Source organism: Stegostoma tigrinum, chromosome 19, assembly GCF_030684315.1.
Source record: "Stegostoma tigrinum isolate sSteTig4 chromosome 19, sSteTig4.hap1, whole genome shotgun sequence".
Classification (NCBI taxonomy): Eukaryota; Metazoa; Chordata; class Chondrichthyes; order Orectolobiformes; family Stegostomatidae; genus Stegostoma; species Stegostoma tigrinum.
In genome coordinates, this window is record NC_081372.1 from 59,746,015 (window position 1) to 59,770,666 (window position 24,652).

The 24,652-nt window shown below is 43.3% G+C and overlaps 2 protein-coding genes across 3 annotated transcripts in view; one reads left to right on the top strand and one right to left on the bottom strand.

The window, feature by feature from the left end:
* Positions 1-12,689, bottom strand: part of LOC125461424 (transcriptional repressor CTCF-like) — a 176,808-nt gene extending 164,119 nt beyond the window's left edge. Inside the window, exon 1 of the mRNA XM_059652880.1 lies at positions 12,441-12,689. The gene's annotated coding sequence lies outside the window, so the exon portion shown is untranslated. The remainder of the gene's footprint in view (positions 1-12,440) is intronic.
* A 2,771-nt stretch (positions 12,690-15,460) lies between these two features.
* On the top strand, positions 15,461-24,042 carry LOC125461207 (phosphoenolpyruvate carboxykinase, cytosolic [GTP]-like). Of its 2 annotated transcripts, none has more exons than XM_059652881.1 (9): positions 15,461-15,595; positions 16,051-16,304; positions 17,031-17,212; positions 18,081-18,284; positions 18,419-18,606; positions 19,640-19,802; positions 19,927-20,283; positions 21,435-21,530; positions 22,393-24,042. In XM_059652881.1, the coding sequence occupies exons 2-9, from the start codon at positions 16,081-16,083 to the stop codon at positions 22,845-22,847; spliced, it is 1,869 nt and encodes a 622-aa protein (XP_059508864.1). In that variant the 5' UTR covers positions 15,461-15,595; positions 16,051-16,080; the 3' UTR covers positions 22,848-24,042. The 2 variants fall into 2 exon arrangements, with proteins under 2 accessions (XP_059508864.1, XP_059508865.1); XM_059652882.1 differs by having other exon boundaries at positions 15,471-15,595; positions 16,076-16,304.
* The last annotated feature ends 610 nt before the right edge of the window (positions 24,043-24,652 follow it).

Genomic DNA, 24,652 nt, shown 5'->3' on the forward strand with positions numbered 1-24,652 from the left:
CATCCTCACATACCACCCGACCAACCTCCGGATCATCATCCTCCGACTCTTCCGTCATCTGCAATCCAACCCCACCACCAAAGATATTTTTCCATCCTCACCCTTGTCTGCTTTCCAGAGGGACCACTCTCTCCGTGACTCCCTTGTCCCCTCAAATCCCACCATACCCGGCACTTTCCCCTGCAACCACAGCAAGTGCTACACTTGCCCTCACACCACCTCCCTCACGCCCATCCCAGGCCCTACGATGACTTTCCACATCAAGCAAATGTTCACCTGCACATCTGCCGATGTGGTATACTGCATCCACTGTAACCGTTGTGGCCTCCTCTACACTGGGGAAACCAAGTGGAGGCTTGGGGACCACTTTGCAGAACACCTACGCTTGGCTCACAATAAACAACTGCACCTCCCAGTCGCGAACCATTTCAACTTCCCCACCCATTCTTTAGACGACGTGTACATCCTCGGCCCCCTGCAGTGCCACAACGATGCCACCTGAAGGTTGCAGGAACAGCAACTCATATTCCGCTTGGGCACCCTGCTGCCCAATGGTATCATTACGGATTTCACAAGCTTCAAAATCTCCCCTCCCCCCACTGCATCCCAAAACCAGCCCAGCTCGTCCCTGCCTCCCTAACCTGTTCTTCCTCTCATCTATCCCCTCCTCCCACCTCAAGTTGCACCCCCATTTCCTAACTAATAACCTCATCCCACTCCACTGACCTGTCCATCCTCCCTGGACTGACCTATCCCCTCCTTACCTCCCCACCTACACTCACCTCTACTGGCTCCATCCCCGCCCCTTTAACTTGTCTGTCTCCTCTCCACCTATCTTCTCTATCCATTTTCTATCTGCCTACCCCCTCCCTATTTATTTCAGAATCCTCTCCCCCTTTTTGATGAAAGGTCTAGGCCCGAAACGTCAGCTTTTGTGCTCCTAAGATGCTGCTTGGCCTGCTGTGTTCATCCAGCTTCACACTTTGTTATCTAGTGTTTTGGGCACTTGGGTTTGTATCCCACCACAGCAGGTCGTGGAGTTTGAATTCAGTAAATATCTGAATTAAGAATCTAACAATGACCATGAATCCATTGTTGATTATTGGGAAAGCCCAATTGGTTCACTAATGTCCTTAGGGAAGGAAAACTGGCCATGTTTACCTGGTCTCTGGCCTACTTGTGACTCCAGACACACAGCAATCTGTTTGACTGTTAACTGCCCTCTGGGCACTTAGGGATTGGCACTAAATGCTGCTTAGCCAGCCTTGCCCTAATCCTGTGAATGAATGAAAAAATTGCCCTTTTTTTTGCGGCGGTCAGCTGTCTTAATCTGAAGTTGAAGGTCCTGACTGCAACTTTTACAACTGCTGTCAAAGAAGGGTAAGCATATAAGGCAAGTGTGATGTTGAGGTGCTGGGAGTTTAGGGTACCAGATGAATTGGGGGCAATGTAGGGTGGGTACCATTGGGGAGCATTTCATGTACCACGTGGTTGTGTCAGGTCCAGTGTGGGTGTGCCGGGGTGAAGGGCAGAGTCTTGAGTCCTGTCCAGCATCAGGACTGTCAGTTCAGGTTTGAAGTTGATGTTGGGGAGGGGGTGTCAGGTCTGATGGCAAGGTGGGGTTTTGGTCCTGGTTTGGCAGCAGGGCTGGCGTTCAAGGGCCATGTCTGGTGGGCTCAGATAATGGTAGGGTGAGGGATATGGGGTCAGCCTAATAGTTACTCAGGAGTTAAACTTTGCATTTAATAGTCTACCTTTCATGAATAACTATCCTACTAAATTTCATCAGAACTATTTGAAGGCTTTTTGAAAGGAGCCTTTCACAGAGTTGCAGGAGTAGAGGATTTTCCCAGAGGAAAATTCAATATCTCAGGTAACTCTTTCAGCTTGTGTTACATAGGTATCCATAGAGATACCCATGCACAAGTCTAATATACCCTGTCTGGCCAGTGAAAACTCTATCCCGTCTTGTTTTTTTCATCTCTGCCTCTTCCCTCAATCTCTTCTAATTAAGAAACCACAAAGAGTTTAAGCATGCAATTTTGTGTTTCTTCTCTCACTTCACCAAAAATAGCCCTTATTCTCTTTTGCACTGTGTTTTCTTTAGAAGGTAAGATAAAAGAGGAATCTTCATATGGTGAGACATCAGGCATAAGTGTCCAAGAACAAGTAAGGAATGAAAGGATAGCAGAAGTACCAGCTTACCAGAGGAAGGCATCATGCACTACTTCTGCTAAGACTAAAAAGAAAGTTTCAACACAAGCTGTTTACAGGGCTAACCTGGGTGTCTAGGAAGCCTACTAGAAACCTTGATTATTTACATTGAATGTCCACGAACATAGAGGTGTCCAGCAGTAACTTGGCTTGGTGCTTTGGAACCCACCCTTTCTAACATGGAGCAAGTGGCATCTTTCATGGTGCAGTGTTTGTTAAGTGCAACACAAGCCAGTCCCCAGCCCAATGGCTGTGTGTTTTAGAGCAAGCTGTGACTCCTGCAATCGAGTCTTTGGATTTTACTGTTCACAGGCATTTCCAGGACACAGTATCTGTACAGTGCAGAAAGAGGCCCTTGCACTGACAATTCGAGAAGATCCCACGCAGAGCCAGTCGCCTAACCAACCTCCATATTTAGCATGACCAGTCCACCTAACCTACCCACCTTTGTACTTTAGGAGGAAACCAGAGCACCTGGCAGAAACCCACACAGACATGGGGGAAATGTGTAACCTCCACACAGGCAGTAAACCAAGGCTGGAATTAAACCTGGGTTTCTGGCACTGTGAGGCAGCAGTGCTAACCACTTTCCCCCCCTAAATCGCAGCTCTCCAGCCCTCTCCATTTTTTTTCTGATGAAGGGTCCAGACCTGAATGCAGCTTGGCCTGCTGTGTTCATCCAGCTCTACACTGTCTATCTCCAGCACTCAGTTCTTCCAACACCTTAACGCAATTGAAGAAGTACCACATGTGAGTGCTGGTGGTTCAATGGAATGTGATGCTGCCATCCTGTCCCAGGGTTATTGTACGTGATCTTATCACTGCCACTCCAGCAGTGTCTCCAGCTAGCCAGCCCAGCTCAGATAGTGCAGTCTGAAGCAGAGCATTTTAAAAATATTTAAGGCCTTTGTCCAAGGCCATTTTGAGGCTTCTCCACTGAAAGTCACCAGCCATGGAGAAGTATCACAAAGGATCATGATATCAAAGGATTATTTTAAATATGATTTATGAATGATTTAATTTATAAATTTGGATTGGACTGCGTATTATGTGTTGTCTTTTGATATTACATGTGGGAAGTAGGAATGGTAAAAGGTGTCGAACTACTAGTGAATGGAAATTTGGGATTCAGGTTACTGACCGCTATCCAACCATTTATCCAAGCAGAACTTTGACATAGAATGACAGTACAGGTTGTAGCCAACTTCATTCTGGTAAATTATGACAAGTGCTGTCCCTCACAAAGGCCAAGTTGTGCAGCGTACAACATACTCCCATAAATCTTTATATTCACTTAGCAGATCCCCTGGAGTGTGACCCAGGTTGCGGAGCATTGCTTGAAGATACCAATTGTATTCTGGCAACACAGCTGTCACAGTATGCCTGTTTATTCTTACTGGACTGAAGTCATGAGTCATGTCACATTTTTGTCACTGAGTAGGCACTCATTGATCTGCCATGGTGTCTGACATATAACTGAGACTGAAATTGGCTAACTGACTGTAGCGGTTTGAGTTGTGTCTACAACACATTTATATAACTACCTTGAACGGTCCAGCTGCATAAACGTACAGGACCAGTCAATTTGACAAATTTTTAGATTAGATTCCCTACAGTGTGGAAACAGGCCCTTCGGCCCAACCAGTCCACACCACCCCTTGAAGCATCCCACCCAGACCCATCTTCCCATAACCCACATACCCCTGAACACTACAGGCAATTTAGCATGGCCAATCCACCTAACCTGCACATCTTTGGACTGTGGGAGGAAACCCACGCAGACATGGGGAGAATGTGCAAACTCCACACAGACAGTCGCCCGAGGCAGGAATCGAACCCGGGTCCCTGGCGCTGTGAGGCTGCAGTGCTATCCACTGCGCCACTGTGCCACTTTTAGGTAGTGCACTCCTTACCCTGAAGTTTGATTTGTGTCAACAACCAGTAGCCAATTTCGGTCAAAACAGTTTACTAAAGCAGAGACATTTCAATATCCATTGTTAGTTGAAGCTCAGGGAAGGGAGTTATTCTCCAAAGACACTCCATAGATACAATCTCCTGCTGAGAATCTGATCCTCAAATCTCTCTCCCTCTTCCTGTAGTTTTCCCAACTCTATATCGCCTCTGCTTTCTCATGTCCAGTTCCAATAGGAAGACCTACCAGGCTGTCTCTGATTTGAAGGAAGTAGTTTGTTCACCAGCTATGGGTTACAGATCAGCCTGAGAAAACAGTTCAAAAGAATGGAATCCTGGGCTTAATAAACTAAGGTATAGGGTACAAAGGCTAGGAAGTTATGGTGAACCTCTATAAAATTCCTGAAGTGTGTGTCCAATTCTGGATGCCCCTCCATTACAGATTATATGAAGGTTATAGAGGGTTGTAAGGGTACACACATTTTATTCCTTTCTGGGATATAAACTTCAGCATTTTCTGTGTCTGTTTGTGATTTCTAACATCTGCAGTATTTTGTCCTGATTCAGTCGACTGAGTTTGTTGTGATTGAATACAATTCTGCAGTCACTGATGTTTCAAAGTACTTCATAAATGTTTAGGTTTGAGCTGCCAGATCGTTGTTTTGAATCCATCCCGTTTATCATAGTGGTAATGCTACACAACAAAAGTGAATAGGGACCTTCATTTAAACGAGGATTGTGCTTTAGTTGCTCCCGGAAATGCCATAATAGACATTTGCATTAATGACCATTCAGGTCTTGAAGTAGATTTTTTCATCACAACCAACTGTCACAGGTGCAGTTTGGCATCTGTGTTTTTCCAGACTTGGCTATTTTTTGTACTACTAAGCCACTCTTGGCAATGGATATTTAAATTCCCCATCTAAAGTGCATTCTGTGCCTTTGCTATCATCTGTACCTTCTTTTAAATGGTGTTCAACATGGAAGAATAACGAAAAGGGCAGTACGTTGTAATCATTATGTTTCCTTGCCTATGTTTGACCTGATGCTGTGAAATGTTATTGTATCTAGCATGCAAAGGACTTCTAGGGTTTCTCACTTCTAATTGCGCACTACTGTACTGCTGCACCCATCTAGTGGGAATGGATTCACCCAACAGTGGTAATAGGGGGGGTCTCAGATTTTAGTAAATGTTCTGGGCCTTTACAGCTTCCTCTGAATGTTGTAAAGTCTTCCAGTAGGGATACCTTCATCTCAAGTCCTTATGGTACAGAAACATTGTTCACAATGCCCCAAAAGCCAATGGTTGTCGGATGCATCAGACTGTGACAGAGCATATTTTCAGACTCATGAAAGTGTCAGAATCCTTGTTCCATATCTCCAGTTAGGTATTTGGTGAGAGTACCTGCATTCAGCAGTTATATGGAGATTTCAAAATGGACTCAGAAGCCAGATATTCAGGGGAAACTTTAATCTCTTAAAAGTCTCCAGTTTAGGGATACAACTGGTATATTGGCGATATTACAGTATGGCAGAGGCCAACTGGAGGAATGAAGAATGATACTAGTGGCAGTCTCCCTTGTAAAAGGATTATTTTAAGAATTGGATAAAGATATTTCCAAGAAAAGGCTTGAGGGCTAGGAACTTTACCATTTGAAGCCCTTACCAACATTTCATTATTTGTTAGTCAGCATTATTGTTTTTGAAGCAAGTGAATTTTTCCACTTGAGGGGAGTCCAATACTGGGATTTATAAATAAATGAAGTGACTAAATCCAATAAGAAATTGAAGGTGAAACATCTTGACTCAGAAGGTGGTTAGAATATGGAACTTTCTGCACATGAAGGTAGTTGAGGAAAATAGATCAGTGCATTTTAAGGAGAAGTTGGACAGCTACATTCAGAAGAAAAAAACATGATGGACTGAGCTAAATAGGGTAAGAGGAAGCTTGCATGGAGTGTAGACCAGTTTGGCCAAATGACCTTTTTCTGTAAGCTCTGTGATATTCTCTCCCCAAATGTATTGTGTGTCTACTTGTGGCACATGGACTGCAGTGGTTCAAGAAGCCAACACACTGCCACCACTTCAAGGACGATGTGATGGGCAACAAATGCTGGATAGCCATCGACACCCTCATCCAACAAGTGAATAAAGAAAAATATTTGAGGCGTGCACCGCTCCTGTGCAAAAGCTATTTACAAGCATTTGTGTGATCGGGATCCATAAACTAAATTCCCACTTAGTTTTCTGCTGCTTCTACAGTCGCATTGAAAATACTTGCACAGATTTACGAGCACTGTGATGGCTTCTGAGACCCTGTAGAAAATGCCATTAACTCAACGTTCATTCATTTCAGACTTTGCCTCCTGAATGTTGTTGCTTTCCAAAGAAAACGTAATGCATTTATCTCAAAAATGTCATTTGCTCTGTAAACTTGCACCTCACACTGTCTTTGCAATTCAAATGCTAAAGTAAACATGTTATATCTGCTAAACATGGTTCACTCTGCCAATGGACACACTTTGCCTCTTAAAATAAATAGAATTGCTTTTGAAAGAAACAACATTTCTGGCAGAGGCATAAATGTTGATTTAGCAACATATTGAATTTGTACATGGAAAAAGTTCCTTTTATAGCAACTTCAATGCCGCACTTGGTTAGTGTAGTAACTGGTCCAGCCAGGCAGATCAGGAATCATCCAGCCTCACATTTTATTATCTTAGATCAGGAATGCCCAGGTTTATTACTCAATCTGTTCTGGATTGGTCAGCAACAAGGGTGATTTTACTAACCTCATCATTCCTTGTGTAGAGAAATTCTACAAGGGTAGATTGTCTCCTGGATCTAAGCTGTGAACCCCCACTCAAAATACATTTGTGGACAAGCGATATACAAGACCAGATTCAGTTACTTTTCTCTCATTTATTCTCTCTGACTGGGGCTAAATGTGAAGGAGGTGGTTCAGCTAAAAATGTCAGGTGTGAATCTGTCCTCCAGCCCTTGGAACACTTTATATTGCTGTAAATTAGTTGCCTAAAATCACAGTTTTCAACCTTCAGCAGTTAGTATGTCCCTCCTCCAACAGCTGCTATTCAATGAGTGGGCCAGCTGCTCTTCAAATCCTGGAGTGCCATTGGGAGCAATGGCCACTGATGGGACTGAAGTAGGCCCCACACCAGCAAATATTGCCTGGGTCCAGGATAAAGTTGAGCAAAGTTGGGACTGGCCTGGACCAATCATGCAGGCCTTAGTGAAGGGGGAGTCAGTCACCAGACTGGCAGCTTTTCCTGTGGGCAGCATTAGCTCCCAGGGGTGTACCCTCCATTTTCACAGATGGTCACCAGACAGAATCATTCCCTCTAATAAAATGCCAGCAAACAGCTGAAAATGTTTCTTAAGTGACCACTCATTGGTTAGTTAAGGGCCCTGAATTGACCTAAGGCTCCTCAGCACCTCTGCTGGTAAAATGCCAATGGAGATGGAATGTCAGTTGGCATTGGCATCCCCATCATCTCACCTGAATTTGCAACCCCATCTTGCTTGTTTACAGGAGTAGCTTTGGGCATGGCATAAAATTCCAAGGAATTATTATGATGCTGTTATGGGTTGCATTGCACCAAGACAATGTGCGAATCTATCTTGTAAATAAAGTCCACTTTTAAAGCTGCATCCTTTAAAGCTTCAGCATTCTTTATTGTAAATGCAAAAATAGGAAATTCATTCCAGATACCACACAATTGCTGTTGGAACAATCTTATTCCCAGAAACCAATCAAAATCCATTTAAATCATGTTATGTTCTGCCTTAGGACAGATACCAAATTAGATCTGACCCAACAACCTTGTTCAGTTGCTTACTAGGGAAGAGTAACTGAGTTGAATTACCCTTGTCTTTCTCATGGTTTTTTATTTTAAGAGTACTTTACACACAACTGAAAAGCCCCAAGATAATAAAATGTGAGGCTGGAAAAGCCCCACCATTGTTTTGTAATGGAGGGTGTCAACTGCACCCATTGAACACAACATCAACACACTTTTCAGAATCAGCATTTTGTGTCTTGCCATGGACGTCTGCTGAAGTTTAAAATGCATACAACAACCGACTTAGTGATCACTTGCAGTTTGAGAGTGATCAATCATTTGATCACTCAATTGATCTGCCTTATTTTTACATGGCATTCATATATTCTGTGATGTTTCAGGTGAGTCAGAGCTTTATTTAAATAATGAATATGAATCCGAATATTCTGCATGCAAATTACTGGCACTTGTGTAATTAGCATTAAAGTTAGAACATAGAACAGAGAACAGTACAGCACAGAACAGGCCCTTCAGCCCACAAATGTTGTGCCGACCATTGATCCTCATGTATGCACCCTCAAATTTCTGTGACGATATACATGTCCAGCAGTCTCTTAAATGACCCCAATGACCTTGCTTCCACAACTGCTGCTGGCAACGCATTCCATGCTCTCACAACTCTCTGCGTAAAGAACCTGCCTCTGACATCCCCTCGATACTTTCCACCAACCAGCTTAAAACTATGACCCCTCGTGCTAGCCATTTCTGCCCTGGGAAATAGTCTCTGGCTATCAACTCTATCTATGCCTCTCATTATCTTGTATACCTCAATTAGGTCCCCTCTCCTCCTCCTTTTCTCCTTTGAAAAGAGACCGAGCTCAGTCAACCTCTCTTCATAAGATGAGCCCTCCAGTCCAGGCAGCATCCTGGTAAACCTCCTCTGAACCCTCTCCAAAGCATCCACATCTTTCCTATAATAGGGCACCCAGAACTGGACGCAGTATTCCAAGTGCGGTCTAACCAAAGTTTTATAGAGCTGCAACAAGATCTCACGACTCTTAAACTCAATCCCCCTGTTAATGAAAGCCAAAACACCATATGCTTTCTTAACAACCCTGTCCACTTGGGTGGCCATTTTAAGGGATCTATGTATCTGCACACCAAGATCCCTCTGTTCCTCCACGCTGCCAAGAATCCTATCCTTAATCCTGTACTCAGCTTTCAAATTCGACCTTCCAAAATGCATCACCTCGCATTTATCCAGGTTGAACTCCATCTGCCACCTCTCAGCCCATCTCTGCATCCTGTCAATGTCCCGCTGCAGCCTACAACAGCCCTCTACACTGTCAACGACACCTCCGACCTTTGTGTCGTCTGCAAACTTGCTGACCCATCCTTCAATTCCCTCGTCCAAGTCATTAATAAAAATTACAAACAGTAGAGGCCCAAGGACAGAGCCCTGTGGAACTCCACTCACCACTGACTTCCAGGCAGAATATTTTCCTTCTACTACCACTCGCTGTCTTCTGTTGGCCAGCCAATTCTGTATCCAAGCAGCTAAGTTCCCCTGTATCCCATTCCTCCTGACCTTCTGAATGAGCCTACCATGGGGAACCTTATCAAATGCCTTACTGAAGTCCATATACACCACATCCACAGCTCGACCCTCATCAACCTTTCTAGTCACATCCTCAAAAAACTCGATAAGGTTTGTAAGGCATGACCTACCCCTCACAAAGCCGTGTTGACTGTATTTGTTCAAGCCATGCTCTTCCAGATGGTCATAAATCTTATCCCTCAGAATCCTTTCTAACACCTTGCAGACGACAGACGTGAGACTTACTGGTCTATAATTGCCGGGGATTTCCCTATTTCCTTTCTTGAAGAGAGGAATTACATTTGCCACTCTCCAGTCCTCAGGTACGACTCCAGTGGAGAGCGAGGATGCAAAGATCTTCGCAAGTGGTGAAGCAATTGCATTTCTCGCTTCCCAAAGCAGCCGAGGACAAATCTGATCCGGGCCTGGCGACTTGTCAATCTTAATGTTTGACAAAATTTTCAGCACATCGGCTTCGTCTATCTCTATCCATTCCAGCATGCACACCTGCTCTTCAAAGGTTTCATTCACTACAAAGTTGGTTTCTTTCGTAAAGACAGAAGCAAAAAACTCATTTAGGGCTTCCCCTACCTCCTCAGGCTCCACACACAAGTTCCCTATGCTATCCCTGATCGGCCCTACTCTTTCTTTGACCATTCTCTTATTCCTCATGTAAGTGTAAAATGCCTTTGTGTTTTCCCGGATTCCTTCTGCCAAGCCTTTCTCGTGCCCCCTCCTGGCTCTCCTCAGACCATTTTTGAGCTCCTTCCTTGCCTGCATGTAATCCTCTCTAGCTGAACTTGACCCTAGCTTCCTCCACCTTATGTAAGCTACCTTCTTCCTTTTCACTAGAAGCTCCACCGCTCTCGTCATCCAAGGTTCCTTAATCTTACCCCTTCTTGCCTGTCTCAGAGGGACATATTTACTCATCACTCCCAACAACTGTTCCTTAAACCGTCTCCACATGTCTATAGTTCCCTTACCATGGAAGGACTGCTCCCAGTCCATGCTTCCTAACTCATGTCTAATCGCATCATAGTTTCCTCTTCCCCAATTAAATATCCTCCCATTCTGCCTAATCCTCTCCTTCTCCATAGCTATGTAGAATGTGAGGCAGTTATGGTCACTATCACCAAAATGCTCTCCCACCACAAGATCTGATACCTGCCCCGGCTCGTTTCCGAGCACCAAGTCTAGAATGGCTTCTCCCCTCGTCGGCCTGTCAACGTACTGCGTTAGGAAACTCTCCTGAACACACCTTACAAAAACAGCTCCATTCAAATCTTCTGCTCAAAGGAGGTTCCAATCAATATTAGGAAAGTTAAAGTCACCCATTACAACAACCCTACTGCGTGCACACTTTTCCAAAATCTGTCGACCTATGCTTTCTTCAATCTCCCTGCTGCTATTGGGGGGCCCGTAGTAAACCCCTAACGAGGTGACTACTCCCTTGCTGTTCCTAATTTCCACCCATACTGAGTCAGTAGGCAGATCTTCCTCGACAAAGGAAGCTTCTGTAGCTGTGATACCCTCTCTGATTAGTAGTGCTACACCCCCTCCTCTTTTTCCCCCCTCCCTATTCTTTTTAAACGTTCTAAACCCTGGAACATCCAGCAACCATTCCTGCCCCTGAGAGACCCATGTCTCTGTTATGGCCACAACATCATAGCACCAGGTACTGATCCATGCTCTAAGTTCATCACTTTTATTCCTGATACTCCTTGCATTAAAGCAAACACACTTTAACCGATTCCTTGGTTCCTTCCCAGGAAAATCCTTCCCACTAGCTGGTCTACCTCTTGCTACTGCCTCACCTGCATCAACGCTCACCTCTGGTATACAGCTCAGGTTCCCACCCCCCTGCCATACTAGTTTAAACCCTCTCGAACTACTCGAGCAAACCTTCCACCCAGGACATTGGTCCCCTTCCAGTTCAGATGCAACCCGTCCTTCTTGTACAGGTCCCACCTTCCCCAGAAGGCATCCCAATTATCAACATATCTGAAGCCCTCCCTCCTACACCAGCTGCGTAGCCACGTGTTCAGCTGCGCCCGCTCCCTGTTCCTCACCTCGCTATCTCGTGGCACCGGTAGTAAACCAGAGAACACTACTCTGTTCGTCCTGCTCTGCAGCTTCCATCCTAACTCCCTGAAATCACTTTTTATATCCTCAAACCTATTTCTGGCTATATCATTTGTGCCAATATGTAACACGATTTCTGGCTGTTCGCCCTCCCCTTTTAGAACTTTATACACCCGATCGGAGACGTCCCGGACCCTGGCACCAGGGAGGCAACATACCTTCCGGGAATCCCGATCTTGCCCACAAAATCTCCTGTCGATTCCCCTAACTATCGAGTCCCCTACCACGAGTACTTTTCTATTCTGCCCCCTTCCCTTCTTTGCCACAGTGTCAGGCTCAGTGCCAGAGAACTGACTACTATGGCTTTCCTCTGGTAGGTCATCCCCCCCAGCAGTATCCAAAACGGTATACTTATTGCTGAGGGGAATGCCCACAGGGGATCTCTGCACTGTCTGTCTGTCCCCTTTCCTCCCCCTAACTGTAACCCATCTATCCTCGTCCTGAGCCTTAGGAGTGACCAACTCCCGGTAACTCCTCTCAATTACCCCCTCTGCCTCCCGAATGATCCGTAGTTCATCCAGCTCCAGCTCCATTTCCCTAACACGGTTTTCAAGGAGCTGTAGCTGGGTGCACTTCCCGCAGATGTAGCCAGCGGAGACGTGTGCCACATCTCCCAACTGCCACATTCTGCAGGAGGAGCAAGCAACTGCCCTAGCGTCCATACCCCACTTATCTGAACACCCACTCAATACTAAAGCAGAAAGCTTACTTCAAGTAATAATAATAAATTAATAACAAACTTATGTTCAATAGAGAAAGTTTAGAATGAACCTTACCTTATTAACTAGGTTAGAGGAGGAGGGCGGGTGGGAGACTCTACAGTTGTAGAGTCTCGGGTTTAGCCGCCTTGCTGATATATATGGTCACTGCTTTCCTTCCCGGCTGCCCCTCTGGTCCTCGTCACTTCCTCCGGTGCTCCCGCTCCTTCTCTGAAAGAGGAAAAACACCGCTGCCCGCTATCGGTAAGTAATTTTAAAAATAAACTGCTTTACCTTAGCTGCAGTCTTCCGGGTCCGTCTTGCCTCCGCTGCTGCCCGCACTCAAAAATTAAGTTAATGGTTTGTAACAGGTTAAGAAATCAGACAGGAATTTGTTTCAATGGCATATGGCGTGAAGAGTTTTGGACAAATGTGAATAAATTTTATTTGTGCCTGCTGTTATAGAGTCATACAGCACAGAAAATTCCCAATTTATTTATCAATGCAAAATATACAGATACTGCACATCAATGGTAGCAGCAGAGCTGCAGTGTATTATGACTTCTCCATGCAGCACAAGAACCTTCAGTAGTAAGGTGATAAAATGTGAGGCTGGATGAACACAGCAGGCCCAGCAGCATCTCAGGAGCACAAAAGCTGACGTTTCGGGCCGAGACCCTTCATCAGAGATCAGTAGTAAAATGGTTTTTGTGACCTTTGCTCAAACTGTGACTCTTCTTGCCAGCAGATGTTAGGCCACATATCTCTCTGTGCTTGTAGACAAGCTTTGTGATCCATTGAGTTTCTGTATACATCATACATCTTATATCACACTAATTTCATAAATATGTAACTGACTGCCACTCTGCATTTCACACTGCATCCCCATCTCACTCTGCCTTTTCCTCTCTGTCTTTCTAGCTGCTGATCAGATTCTACACAAAACAATGTTAACCCAGAAATGAAGATTTTAAGGAAAAGGCTCATAATGATCAAACATTGTTCAAATGAAATGACACTAGTTGGAGCAATGGAAAACAAGGACTGCCTGTAACCCATTCTTTTATATTCAAATGTATATCATTTGGATATATATTACAAAGACCGATACTTCTTGACCTGTTCTCCAGTTTTTTTGTGTGCTGTGATCCTCTTTGTATATCTGATATTGTGGGAGTGGGCTAGGGGGCAGGGTTAGGTATTTGAATTTACATAGAAATTAATCCTGTTTGCTGACTGTGGTTTTGGGAAAATACTATGGAAATGCCTAGGCGAGAGGGAATAATCCCATGGAAATTCAAATGGTCCTTACTAAAGAAGGTGAAACTGTGTGTTTGGTAGATGCTGCAGCCGTTATAAAACAAAAGTAAAATGGCAGTGGAATAGCAGGGCTGAGCCCAGAGCTCGTCTGCTATTATCAGCTTTCTTTCTTTTTCTTCTTTGTTTTTACTTTTGCACTCTTTCATTTTTCTCATATCACCAGTGGCAAGAAGAACACAGCTGCTCCCAGCAATCAATGCAAGACTCAGACTGATCGAGATTCAAGGCCGTGGCTAGGCCCAGGTGTCTGCATCAGTAGCTCAGAATTCCAAACATTTTTATGGAGATAAGACTTCAGACTTTAAATCTGGATCTTTTCTTACCTTTTGGTTCATTTTTAGTTATTTTCTATTTTTTTGGAAATTCTAGTTTTGTAGCTAAGATGGTGCAGAAGAATAGCAGCTTTGTTCACTTTTCACTATATCATGTATTCCTATAATTGAGTGCATGTGAATAAAATCTAATTCTAAAATCAGGTGGAAGTTACTTACACGTTAAACAAATCTCCTTAGTTTCTTTATTTAACCAGGAAATCATTTAACTGTTCTCACTTGACCCCCCACCCCATTATTCTGCCATGTGCAACGATCAATCACATTCTGACGTAGAGGGCGCCCAACATGTCCAAAACTGGCACATTTCCAGTACTACACTACTACTACGTGGAACACCCTGCCTGCCAATGTAGTTAACTCAGGCACATTAGGGGCATTTAAAGAGTCCTTGGATAAGCATATGGATGATGATGGAATAGTAGGAGGGGGGGGGCTTAGATTAGTTCACAGGCCGGCGCAACATCGAGGGCCGAAGGGCCTGTTCTGCACTGTATTGTTCTATGTTCTATACACTTGCTTGGCTATACCTCTCAAGATTCTAAAACTAGCCAGCACCAAGCAGTTGGCAAGGTTTTGTACCTACCTTACAATTCTTCACCCAATGCCGCTGCTGTCTGCATTAGTCTTTAAGAGCTAGTAAGTTCTCACACGTACTTTGTACAATTTTCATTTCTGTAACCAGCGTCTCAAAGAGATGGTCATTTATCAAATCTTAACACAAATTGGGTAATGTGTTTCCAACATTACAACAGTAACAATACAACAAAACTGTTTCACTGATAGTAATGTGCTTTAGAACATCGCCAGGTAATGAAAGATGTTATATCAATGTTAGCCATTCTTTTCATCACTTTGTTCCATTGTAAGATCCGCAATTACTGTGGGTTGAATCCATATCTAAATCAGGCCCCCATTCTGAGCCAATCAATGGACAGTGAAACTGATCATGTTATCGGCCCTTCAACTCTGGAGGTGTAGCCTAGCTTTCTAAAGACTGATTGGAGCATCAGCACAGTGATAGCCTTGTCCTAACGTCAAGAATGTTACCCCACAAGCCTCACACAGCACTTTTTGGATCAGCAAACAACACACAGGTTGCATCAGAACTGGACCAGAGTCTGGCTCTAGAATGTTCAGCCAGCACTGAAACTTGCATACCTCAGCTGAAACGAAAAGAAGTAGCACATTTTAACAGCTATTGATCACTGATTGTTGGAAGAGATTATCGGCTGGATTGTGTATTAACCACGTCCTTGAGGAGGTGTGGTTGTTGCATATTTTCAAAGCTATTGATTGCTGATTGCGAGAACAAATATGAAGAGTCCAGATTGGTCTCACTGGATTAAGTATTAACTGTGTTCTCAATGAGGTATGTTCACTATCGATGACGAACATGGCGAGCCCCCTTATCCTGAACGATGGGAGGTCCTCTGGTTGTGTATTTAAAGGCACAGGCATCATAGCAAAAACTCATCAGACACTTGAAGATCTTCAGAATTAAAGCTGCTCAACAGAAGATAAAGAAGTTAGAAATCTACCTGATCAACTGAACCTGCTCTGAAAGAGCTCCTAAGCAGAGTAAGTGAACCGCGGTACAGTATAATGCAGTAAAACAACTAGTGTTTATAGAAATAGATGGCAAGGTAGAACAAAGTGTATGTTTTACTATTTTGACAATAAATGTGTTTTTAGAGCAGATTTTGAATTATTGTTGAGAATTGATTATTGTATCCATTCTTATTCAGTATTCTTTCTACTACCTCCATTTTAGTTCTGCAGTTTTAGCCAGAATTATGTCGCTTTCAATACAGATTACATTTCATGACCATTTTTCTTTACACTCCTGAAGAATGATCACACTATTCCATGCATTTGTTTAATGTAAGTTTTAAGACACTATCAACATACATAAAACACAGTGTATAATAATACATGTGTAATACTTTTTAAAATTACGTGCGAACACTCTGACGTAATTAAGGCACAACCTCACTTCGACTACTCTGAGCAGTGATGTTATGATTGGTTTACAGTCTGTTGCTGGTCCATTTCCAACAGAAGAGATGGCCCCTCAACTCCAATCTCAGCCCCAACACCCTTTGAACGTCGTTCAGGGAGATCTGAATGCCTTGAGCCCCGCAGTGAGAGACTTTGTTGAACAAAGTGCGAAGTTATGTCAACCAGACAAGATCCACATCTGTGATGGGAGCGAGGAAGAGAACAGGCAACTTCTGTGCCTAATGGAAGAGCACGGGATAATCAAACACTTACCCAAGTATCAGAACTGGTGAGCAGCTTTCTCTCTTCAAGTCGATAGACTTAGGTGAAATTTTATTGTGCTGCTCAATTTTAGGTATATAATTTTCCACTTTTGACATTAGTTTTTGCATCAGTAACAAATATTCCCACATCACGTAGACCTTGGTTACATAAAGAGTATGACTGTCCACAAACTGTCACCAACATGCATCAGGGCCAGGCTCAGAGTAGTATTACTGTTCTACCAGCATGGCACTTCCATTTACTAATGGCTGTTCATAATGCCTGGATGAGATACAGTCAAATTGTTTGCTACCTGTTCATAGTCTGCAAACCCTGACTTTGAGTTAAAAGTAATGAAAACTCATTGATGGGAAGCAAAAGTTGATCTTCACTGGAGCAGGCTGCCTTTCCAGCAGCTACTCATCTTGCCACATTTCCCAACATGTGGAAGAGGCAAAACCAGAATAAAAGTTCATTGGCCCTACCACACTCACAGTCTAATCTGAAAGCAGGGTTTCTTACAGATTGATTTATTGTCACGTGTACCAAAATGCTGTGAAAAGCTAGTATTCTTTCAGGACTTTCAGAGCATTGACAGATTGAACACAAGAAGTAGCATTTTTAAGCTTCAGCCTTTCATCCCAATTCAGCACCCATTGCAGTAATGTGTTGTTGAATTGTTAATAAGATTGATTTGCTTGAATGCAGGAATCTTGTGACTGAACTTGTTTTATTTTGTTTCCATTTCCAGCTGGTTGGCTCGCACAGACCCCAGAGACGTTGCTCGCGTGGAGAGTAAAACGGTAATTGTGACCCCTGAACAGAGAGATACCATTCCCATACCAAAGAGTGGGGTCAGCCAGCTCGGGCGCTGGCTGTCAGAGAAGGAGTTTGAAAAGGCATTCACTTTACGTTTTCCAGAATGTATGAAAGGTACAGACATTAATTCAGTCAGGGACATGTCTTCATTATTCTTTCTGCACACTAAATGATGAGTTAGCGCTCCATGATGGTGTAGTGACATTGTCAGCTAATGAATCCTCAGTGTGCACACTGAAGCTATTCACCCATTCCTGTCAGCTCCTTCTCAGCCTTCACCATACCTGACACACCAGTAACTATACAGGTGGGTTCAGATCTTTTGCTACTATCTGTGACAACTTGCAACAAAGTACCCAACTGTATCAGTCAGCTGTCTGATCTATAGCAGCGCAGCGACAGCAAACGAAAGTCAGCGGCTACAACAGATGATGCAGACGCTGGAGATTTTCAAACAGATATTTGTTCACGGGATGTGAGTGGCACTGCCTAGACTAGCATCCTTTCTCAATTCCTAATCGATCAATGGACAGTTCAAAGTCAACTCTACTTTTACAGGCCAAGTTAGCAGGTTTCCTTCCCCGAAAGACATTAGTGAACCGCGTAGTTTTTCTGAAAATTGACAGACGTCACATGGTCAGCATGAGACCAGTCAGAAAGGCAGCCAAAATGATAGGAACTTTTATCCCCCACTCACCCCTCAGTGTCTCGTAGTACATGCTGCATAAATGATAGTTGCGAGTGAGTTTGGTGTTTGGTTTACAGATAGAGATTCTAAACTCCACTCTTGCAGTTTTCTAATCTGTTCTTGCATTGCTATTTGTCATTTCTCCTGTAAGTGTGTGAATGCTGACGCAGGCAGCAGTGATTGTCACTACACCTGAGCTCGTTGAATTCATCAAGATTTAAACATCAAGCAGATTCTATCCCAGAATATTCTCAAGATTAATACTCTTCTAATACTCTCGCTGTTAATCTCTAGGCCGTACAATGTACCTGATTCCATTCAGCATGGGACCTGTGGGTTCGCCTTTGTCCAAGATCGGGATCCAGTTGACAGATTCACCTTACGTTGTGGCAAGCATGAGGATCATGACTCGCATGGGATCGGCTGTACTGGAGACCCTGGGCAATGGCCAGTTTGTCAAATGCCTTCATTCCGTTGGATGCCCTTTACCACTAAAGAGTGAGTTTGGTTTCAGCATCTTTAGATTAGTTGTCACTATCCGGGAGCAGGAGAGGGAAGGAGAGAAGAGTTTCATTCTGCAATTCAACAGTTTTGCCTTGAGCCTTTGGGTGACAATCTGTCTCTGTATTTAGAACCACTGGTCAATAACTGGGCCTGCAATCCTGAGCTGACACTGGTCGCCCACATCCCTCAGCGCAGGGAGATTATTTCATTCGGGAGTGGTTATGGAGGTAACTCACTGCTGGGAAAGAAGTGCTTTGCTCTGCGCATTGCCTCCAGGATTGCTGAAGAAGAGGGCTGGCTTGCTGAACACATGCTGGTAAGAACACAGAGGAGTTAACCCTCTACTGGATATGTGGCTTTTCAGTAATGACCACTTCCCTGTGACACAAACAAACTGTAATAATGTGAATTTCATATTTAAAACTGGGCTTGAAGGAGTGACCTTTGTTAGCTCTCTGCTGTCTGAATTCGAGGTCACAAATCTAAATCACACTGAAGAAAGTTGGGAACTTTATCCATGTTGACAATCCAATGCAGCACTAAAAGAACATAACATCACTGGGGTTGGTGCCTTCCGGGTGAGATTTTAAATTGAAGATCCATCTGCTCTCTCATGTGGCTATTAAAAAGTCCCACACCACTATTTTGAAGCTTCTTCCCTGGTATTCTGTTTAAGTTATTTTCCTCGAGTAACATCAGTAAAAATAATGAGGTGGTATTGACACTGTTTATGGGACAACGTCTGCACCATATTTACTGCCACATTTCACACAAAATGCAGTGAATACATTTAAAATGTCCGTGACTTGCTTTAAAATGCGTTGTCACCCTGAAGTAACGAATTGTAAAATTCAAATCTTTCTTCTCACACTGAGCTCCAACAATCAGTAATGTTTCTCAGTCTGACTCTGAGACTAACAATGTCTGAAATTTAGGTTAACTTAAATGTTTTGTGTGTTTTACTGGAGTCATTTAGAAATATTCTATAAACTGAGATTGCTGGGCATCATTAGTGACAGTGTCGATATTTTCAACAGTACACAGAATATATATTGCTCATCCTAAGTCAGCAGACATGTGCACTGAGGCATGTGGAGGGGTGGTATTGTGGTAATTTTAATGTATCAGTATGTAAACGCTGAGAAAAAGTGGTCTTGTGGTTTAGTGGTAACGTAATGACCTCTGGCTGGGAGGGTTGATTAAAAATTTCAAAAGGCTACACACATGCACACTTGGTATCCTATGCTGCATGCCGTTGTCAAACTGCAGGTGTAACAGTTACGGATTAGAATTTAAACCTGGATAGGTGCATAGCTAACATTCGCTCATCAGCTTCTCTCCCTCCCCAGATCATGGGAGTAACCAACCCCAAAGGCCAGAAGAAGTACATTGCTGCCGCGTTCCCGAGTGCTTGTGGAAAAACAAACTTGGCCATGATGAATCCGACATTACCCGGTTGGAAAGTTGAGTGTGTGGGAGATGATATCGCCTGGCTGAAGTTCGATGAGCAAGGTTAGTTCACTTCAATACACTAGGGCAGTCATAAAACAATTAGCTGAGGAAGTATCTGCTTTGTATTGTCTGGTGATAGTCTGATGAGTTTATTAATACATGCGTTTACTGGGCCCTCCCACAGGTAAACTGAGAGCAATCAACCCAGAAAATGGCTTCTTTGGTGTAGCTCCTGGGACATCTAACAAGACAAATCCAAATGCAATGCAAACCATCAGCAAGAACACCATCTTCACCAACGTGGCAGAAACCAGCGATGGGGGTGTTTACTGGGAGGGAATTGATGAAACTCTGCCTCACTGCATCACAGTGACTTCATGGAAAAACAAAATATGGAGTCCTGGCGATGGAGAACCATGTGCACATCCCAACTCCAGGTTCTGTACTCCTGCCAGACAGTGTCCAATCATTGACCCAAACTGGGAGTCCCCTGAAGGGGTTCCCATTGAAGCAATTATCTTCGGAGGACGGAGACCAAAAGGTACAATAGTCTAAACTGTAGAGCACCAGAGGTTAACGTTAGACACAGATTCCTAACTGCACTAGTATTGTATAGGATGGCTTCTCAGTGAGTCAAGAAACTTTTGCAGCAGACCTTTAGTAAAAGTCTGAAAGTGGATCAACTGGGTAACAGTGTTAAAATGTGAATTGTGTAGTGAATACTTGTACAGGAGATACCCATCTGGTTCATTAATGTTCTTTTCCGAAGAAAATCTGCCATCCTTACCTGGTCTGTGCTACAAGTGACGATATGGTTGCCACTTGATTGCCCTCTGGTTAATTAAAGATGGGCAACAAGTGCTGGTCTTCCCAGAGACACCCACATCCTATGAACAAATACAAGAGCAAAACAGTAAGTTGTTACATAGTAGTGACATTGTACAGCTTAGTACATAGAACAGGCCATTCGGCCCACTTCCACATCAGGGTCTATTCTCCACGTGAGCTTGCTTTCATTTCACACCAGCCTCACCCTATCAGCATAAACCTTTCCCCCATGGTCTACTTTTATACTTCTCTGAAATGCACATTCACTTCAATAATTCCTTGCCATTGTAAGTTCATCATTCAATCCTCTAGGTAAAGAATTCCATATTGGATTTGTTTGTCATTATGATCTACTGATTAACCTTAGCTTTAGGGCCATCTTTACATCTTCCTGCCAAGCACTTCCCTCACCTTTAAAGGTCTCCAAATGGACACCATTTGTCTTCTATTTTCTAGACAAAATAACCCCTAACAATTCAATCTTCCCTGACAGCTCCAACCTCTCAGTTCTGGTCTGATGTTCATTCCAAGCTTTTTGCACTTTCTCTGTTCTTTCCTTAAAATGGACACTGCTGGTGTGTATAGTATTCAAAATGTAGTCCAACCGATCCTCTCCACGTTTAAGAGAACTTGTTTGCTTTTCAGTTCTGACCCGTTAGAAATTAATCCCAGTGTCTTGTTTCTTTTTTATGACTTATTAACTTGTAACATTACAATTTGCATATCCAGATCCCGCTGGTCCTCTAATTGATCTGGATGCATATTTTCCAAAATGTTCTGTTTGTCTTCAGAGCAAAATGCACTATCTGAAACTTTTATACACCAAAACTCATTATTTCAGACATTTCTCTCATTCCATTGCAGGCGTCCCTCTGGTTTATGAAGCTTTTAACTGGCAGCATGGAGTTTATGTTGGAGCATCCATGAGATCAGAGGCTACAGCTGCAGCAGAGCACAAAGGTATGTGGTTAACACTGGGACCTGGGACAGAGTAAACACCAGGACACGGAATACACCAACGCTGGTGGGAAGACAGAACATAGTAACAATGGGTCACAGAATACAGTAACACTAGCATACACAACTCTGGGACACAGTAACCCTGTATGGGTTGAAACAGAACACTGTAACACCTGGATACGAAAGACTGACACTGGGATGTGGAGCGCAAGAGCAGCAAAGGAGCACAGTAGTAACACTGCGCACAGAGTACAGTAATACCACTCGCAAATAGTACACCACTAACACTGGGATATTGAGTATGTTAGTAATATCTTGCAGTTCCAAATGTAAAGTGAAACAAGTGGCTGAGAGTGAGAAGTCTGATAGCCTTCACTTGCTCCGTTCAGACAGAAAACAGAAAACCTGTCATTTTACGTTTGGAGAGTTTATTGCCTGAGGCACAGTGACCATCAGGTTAAACAATTTTAGTCGTTTCTTTCTAATGAGAGAGGAGCCCTATGGTCTTATAAGACTGTAGCGACATTATATTGGAGGTTAGTTCGCTCAGTTGGCTGGACAGCTGGTTTGCAATACAAAGCACTGCCAACAGTATGGGTTCAATCCCCACACCAGATGAGGTTATCAGGAAGGACTGTCCTTCTCAACCTCTTCCCTCACCTGAGGCATGGTGACCCTTGGGTTAAACCACCACCAGTCATCTCTGCCTAACGAAAGAACAGCCCTAAAGTCTGGTAGGACTATGGCAATGTTACATGAGATAGAATGTGCATTTATTTGTCCCCATATTAATGTGCTGTTAATTTTTTTGCTATCACGTTGGAGTCAATTGTTCATTGCTTCTTTTGTCATTGTTTCTCAGGTAAGGTCATTATGCATGACCCTTTCGCCATGCGGCCTTTCTTTGGCTACAACTTTGGGAAGTACCTGTCGCACTGGCTCAGTATGGAGCACAGGACCTGCTCGAAACTTCCCAAGATCTTCCACGTCAACTGGTTCCGCAAAGACAAGCAGAACAACTTCCTGTGGCCGGGTTTTGGGGAGAACTGTCGAGTCCTGGAATGGATGTTCCGGAGAATTGAGGGAGAGGACTGTGCCAAACTGTCTCCTTTGGGCTACATTCCTGCAGATGGTGCCCTGAATCTCAACGGTCTCAGCTACGTGAACATGGACGAAATCTTCAGTGTTGAGAAGGAATTCTGGGAAGAGGAAATCAAAGAGATCCGAAAATATTTTGACGACCAGGTCAACATTGACCTTCCCTGTGATGTGGCCAATCAGCTGCTACAGTTGGAACAAAGAATAAATCGGTTGTAACAATAAGCAAGTGATGTAGGCAGTAAGAAGGAGAAACATGCTTATTTCAGATAAATTGTCCTCCAGTTGATGTTCTGGAACTCATTATTTGTTGTTACTATGAGTTAGATTGAAGATTGAATGTGTTTAGGAATACCAGAGATTTTATTGTTTGCTGTAATATTTTTATTTCATATCAGTGGATTCAGGGGGAAAATTAAATAGCCTCTTTGACAGGAGGTTTCATACCCAGGCACAGGGAGTTCCACAAGATGACCATGAGCCTCTTAAGTTAACAGGTTCTTGAGAGACATGGTATATTATTCTATTTTAAAGAGTGTTTTGCAATGCTGACTGTGGCCTTAGGCTATACAAAGGAAACAAGGCTTTAATTCACACTTCGTTTCTGAGAATTCAGCCTCATGGAAACTCCAGGGTTTGTGGATTTGTGAGGCTTTAGAAAGGCTTCACTACTTGCGCAGATTATGCTGCAAGAAAAGATAATAGGCGCAACACGCCCTTATTAACAGCTCTTCAAAAGTTGCACTTTAAAATTTGGAATATGATGATTTTGATAGTTTTGTAATTGTGACTGATAGCACATCTAGAGCAAATGATTAAAAACAGGAATGCCAGCTGAAGTTGGAAAAGCATTGTTTATGCAGTGGAGAAGATTGTGCTGCTGTTGTGATTCCCTGTAAATCCTAATACAATGCACATGTCAATTCCAGTTTGGAAATTGAACACAAATTGCACTGGAGAATCTTTCAGATTTCAGGCTTAGCCTACCATGCACCAGCAATGCAGCTTTCAGCAAAGAATGCAGTGCTATGAACATATGCAGCCATACAGTTTGAAGAAGATAACTTTTAGCTTTAGTTTTTTAAAAAAATTAGATCTGATAAAATTATTACTTTATAGAGAAGATAGCGTCAGAATTGCAATGATGTCATTGCGCCACTGATTAATTCCAGGTTTATAAATATATCCTGGTCAAGCCTCAGTTAAGACATGCATTAGAGGTTAACAATGAAGAAACAAACTGAAATCACCTACTGAAGCAGAATTACTAATCTTTTCAAATTCTAAATTATTAGTCTGTAACAAATTCTGAGTGTCTGTATGTTATAATTCAAAATGTTTCAACTGGAAAGGTCTTTGTTTGTATGTAAAGTGTTTTTTAAAAATAAATTGATATTTCGTGTTTTCAATATAATGAATTTTATTTAACCACATCGCTGTTTGAGACATTTTTATCCAAATCTATTCAAGCTTCCCACCTTAATTTGAAAGTTAGCCCCTAGAATTATTGTCTAAAAGGTATTGAAACATAGACAGTACAACACAGGTACCTAAATTAAATCAATCCCTCCTGCCAGCCCTTTTTCTGTATCCCTCCCTTCCTTATATATTCATCTGCTATGTGAAAGCCCCTTTAAATGCCCCTATTATATCTGTCTCCGCCTACACCCCGGCAGCCTGTTGCAGACATCTACCAGTCTGTAAACAAAAACTTTGCCCTCACATTTCCTTTGAACTTTCCTCCTCTCACCTTTTAAAAGCATGTCCTAGTATTAGATGTAATGGGAACTGCAGATGCTGGAGATTCCAAGATGATAAAATGTGAGGCTGGATGAACACAGCAGGCCAAGCAGCATCTCAGGAGCACAAAAGCTGACGTTTCGGGCCCAGACCCTTCATCAGAGAGGGGGATGGGGGGAGGGAACTGGAATAAATAGGGAGAGAGGGGGAGGCGGACCGAAGATGGAGAGCAAAGAAGATAGGTGGAGAGGGTGTAGGTGGGGAGGTAGGGAGGGGATAGGTCA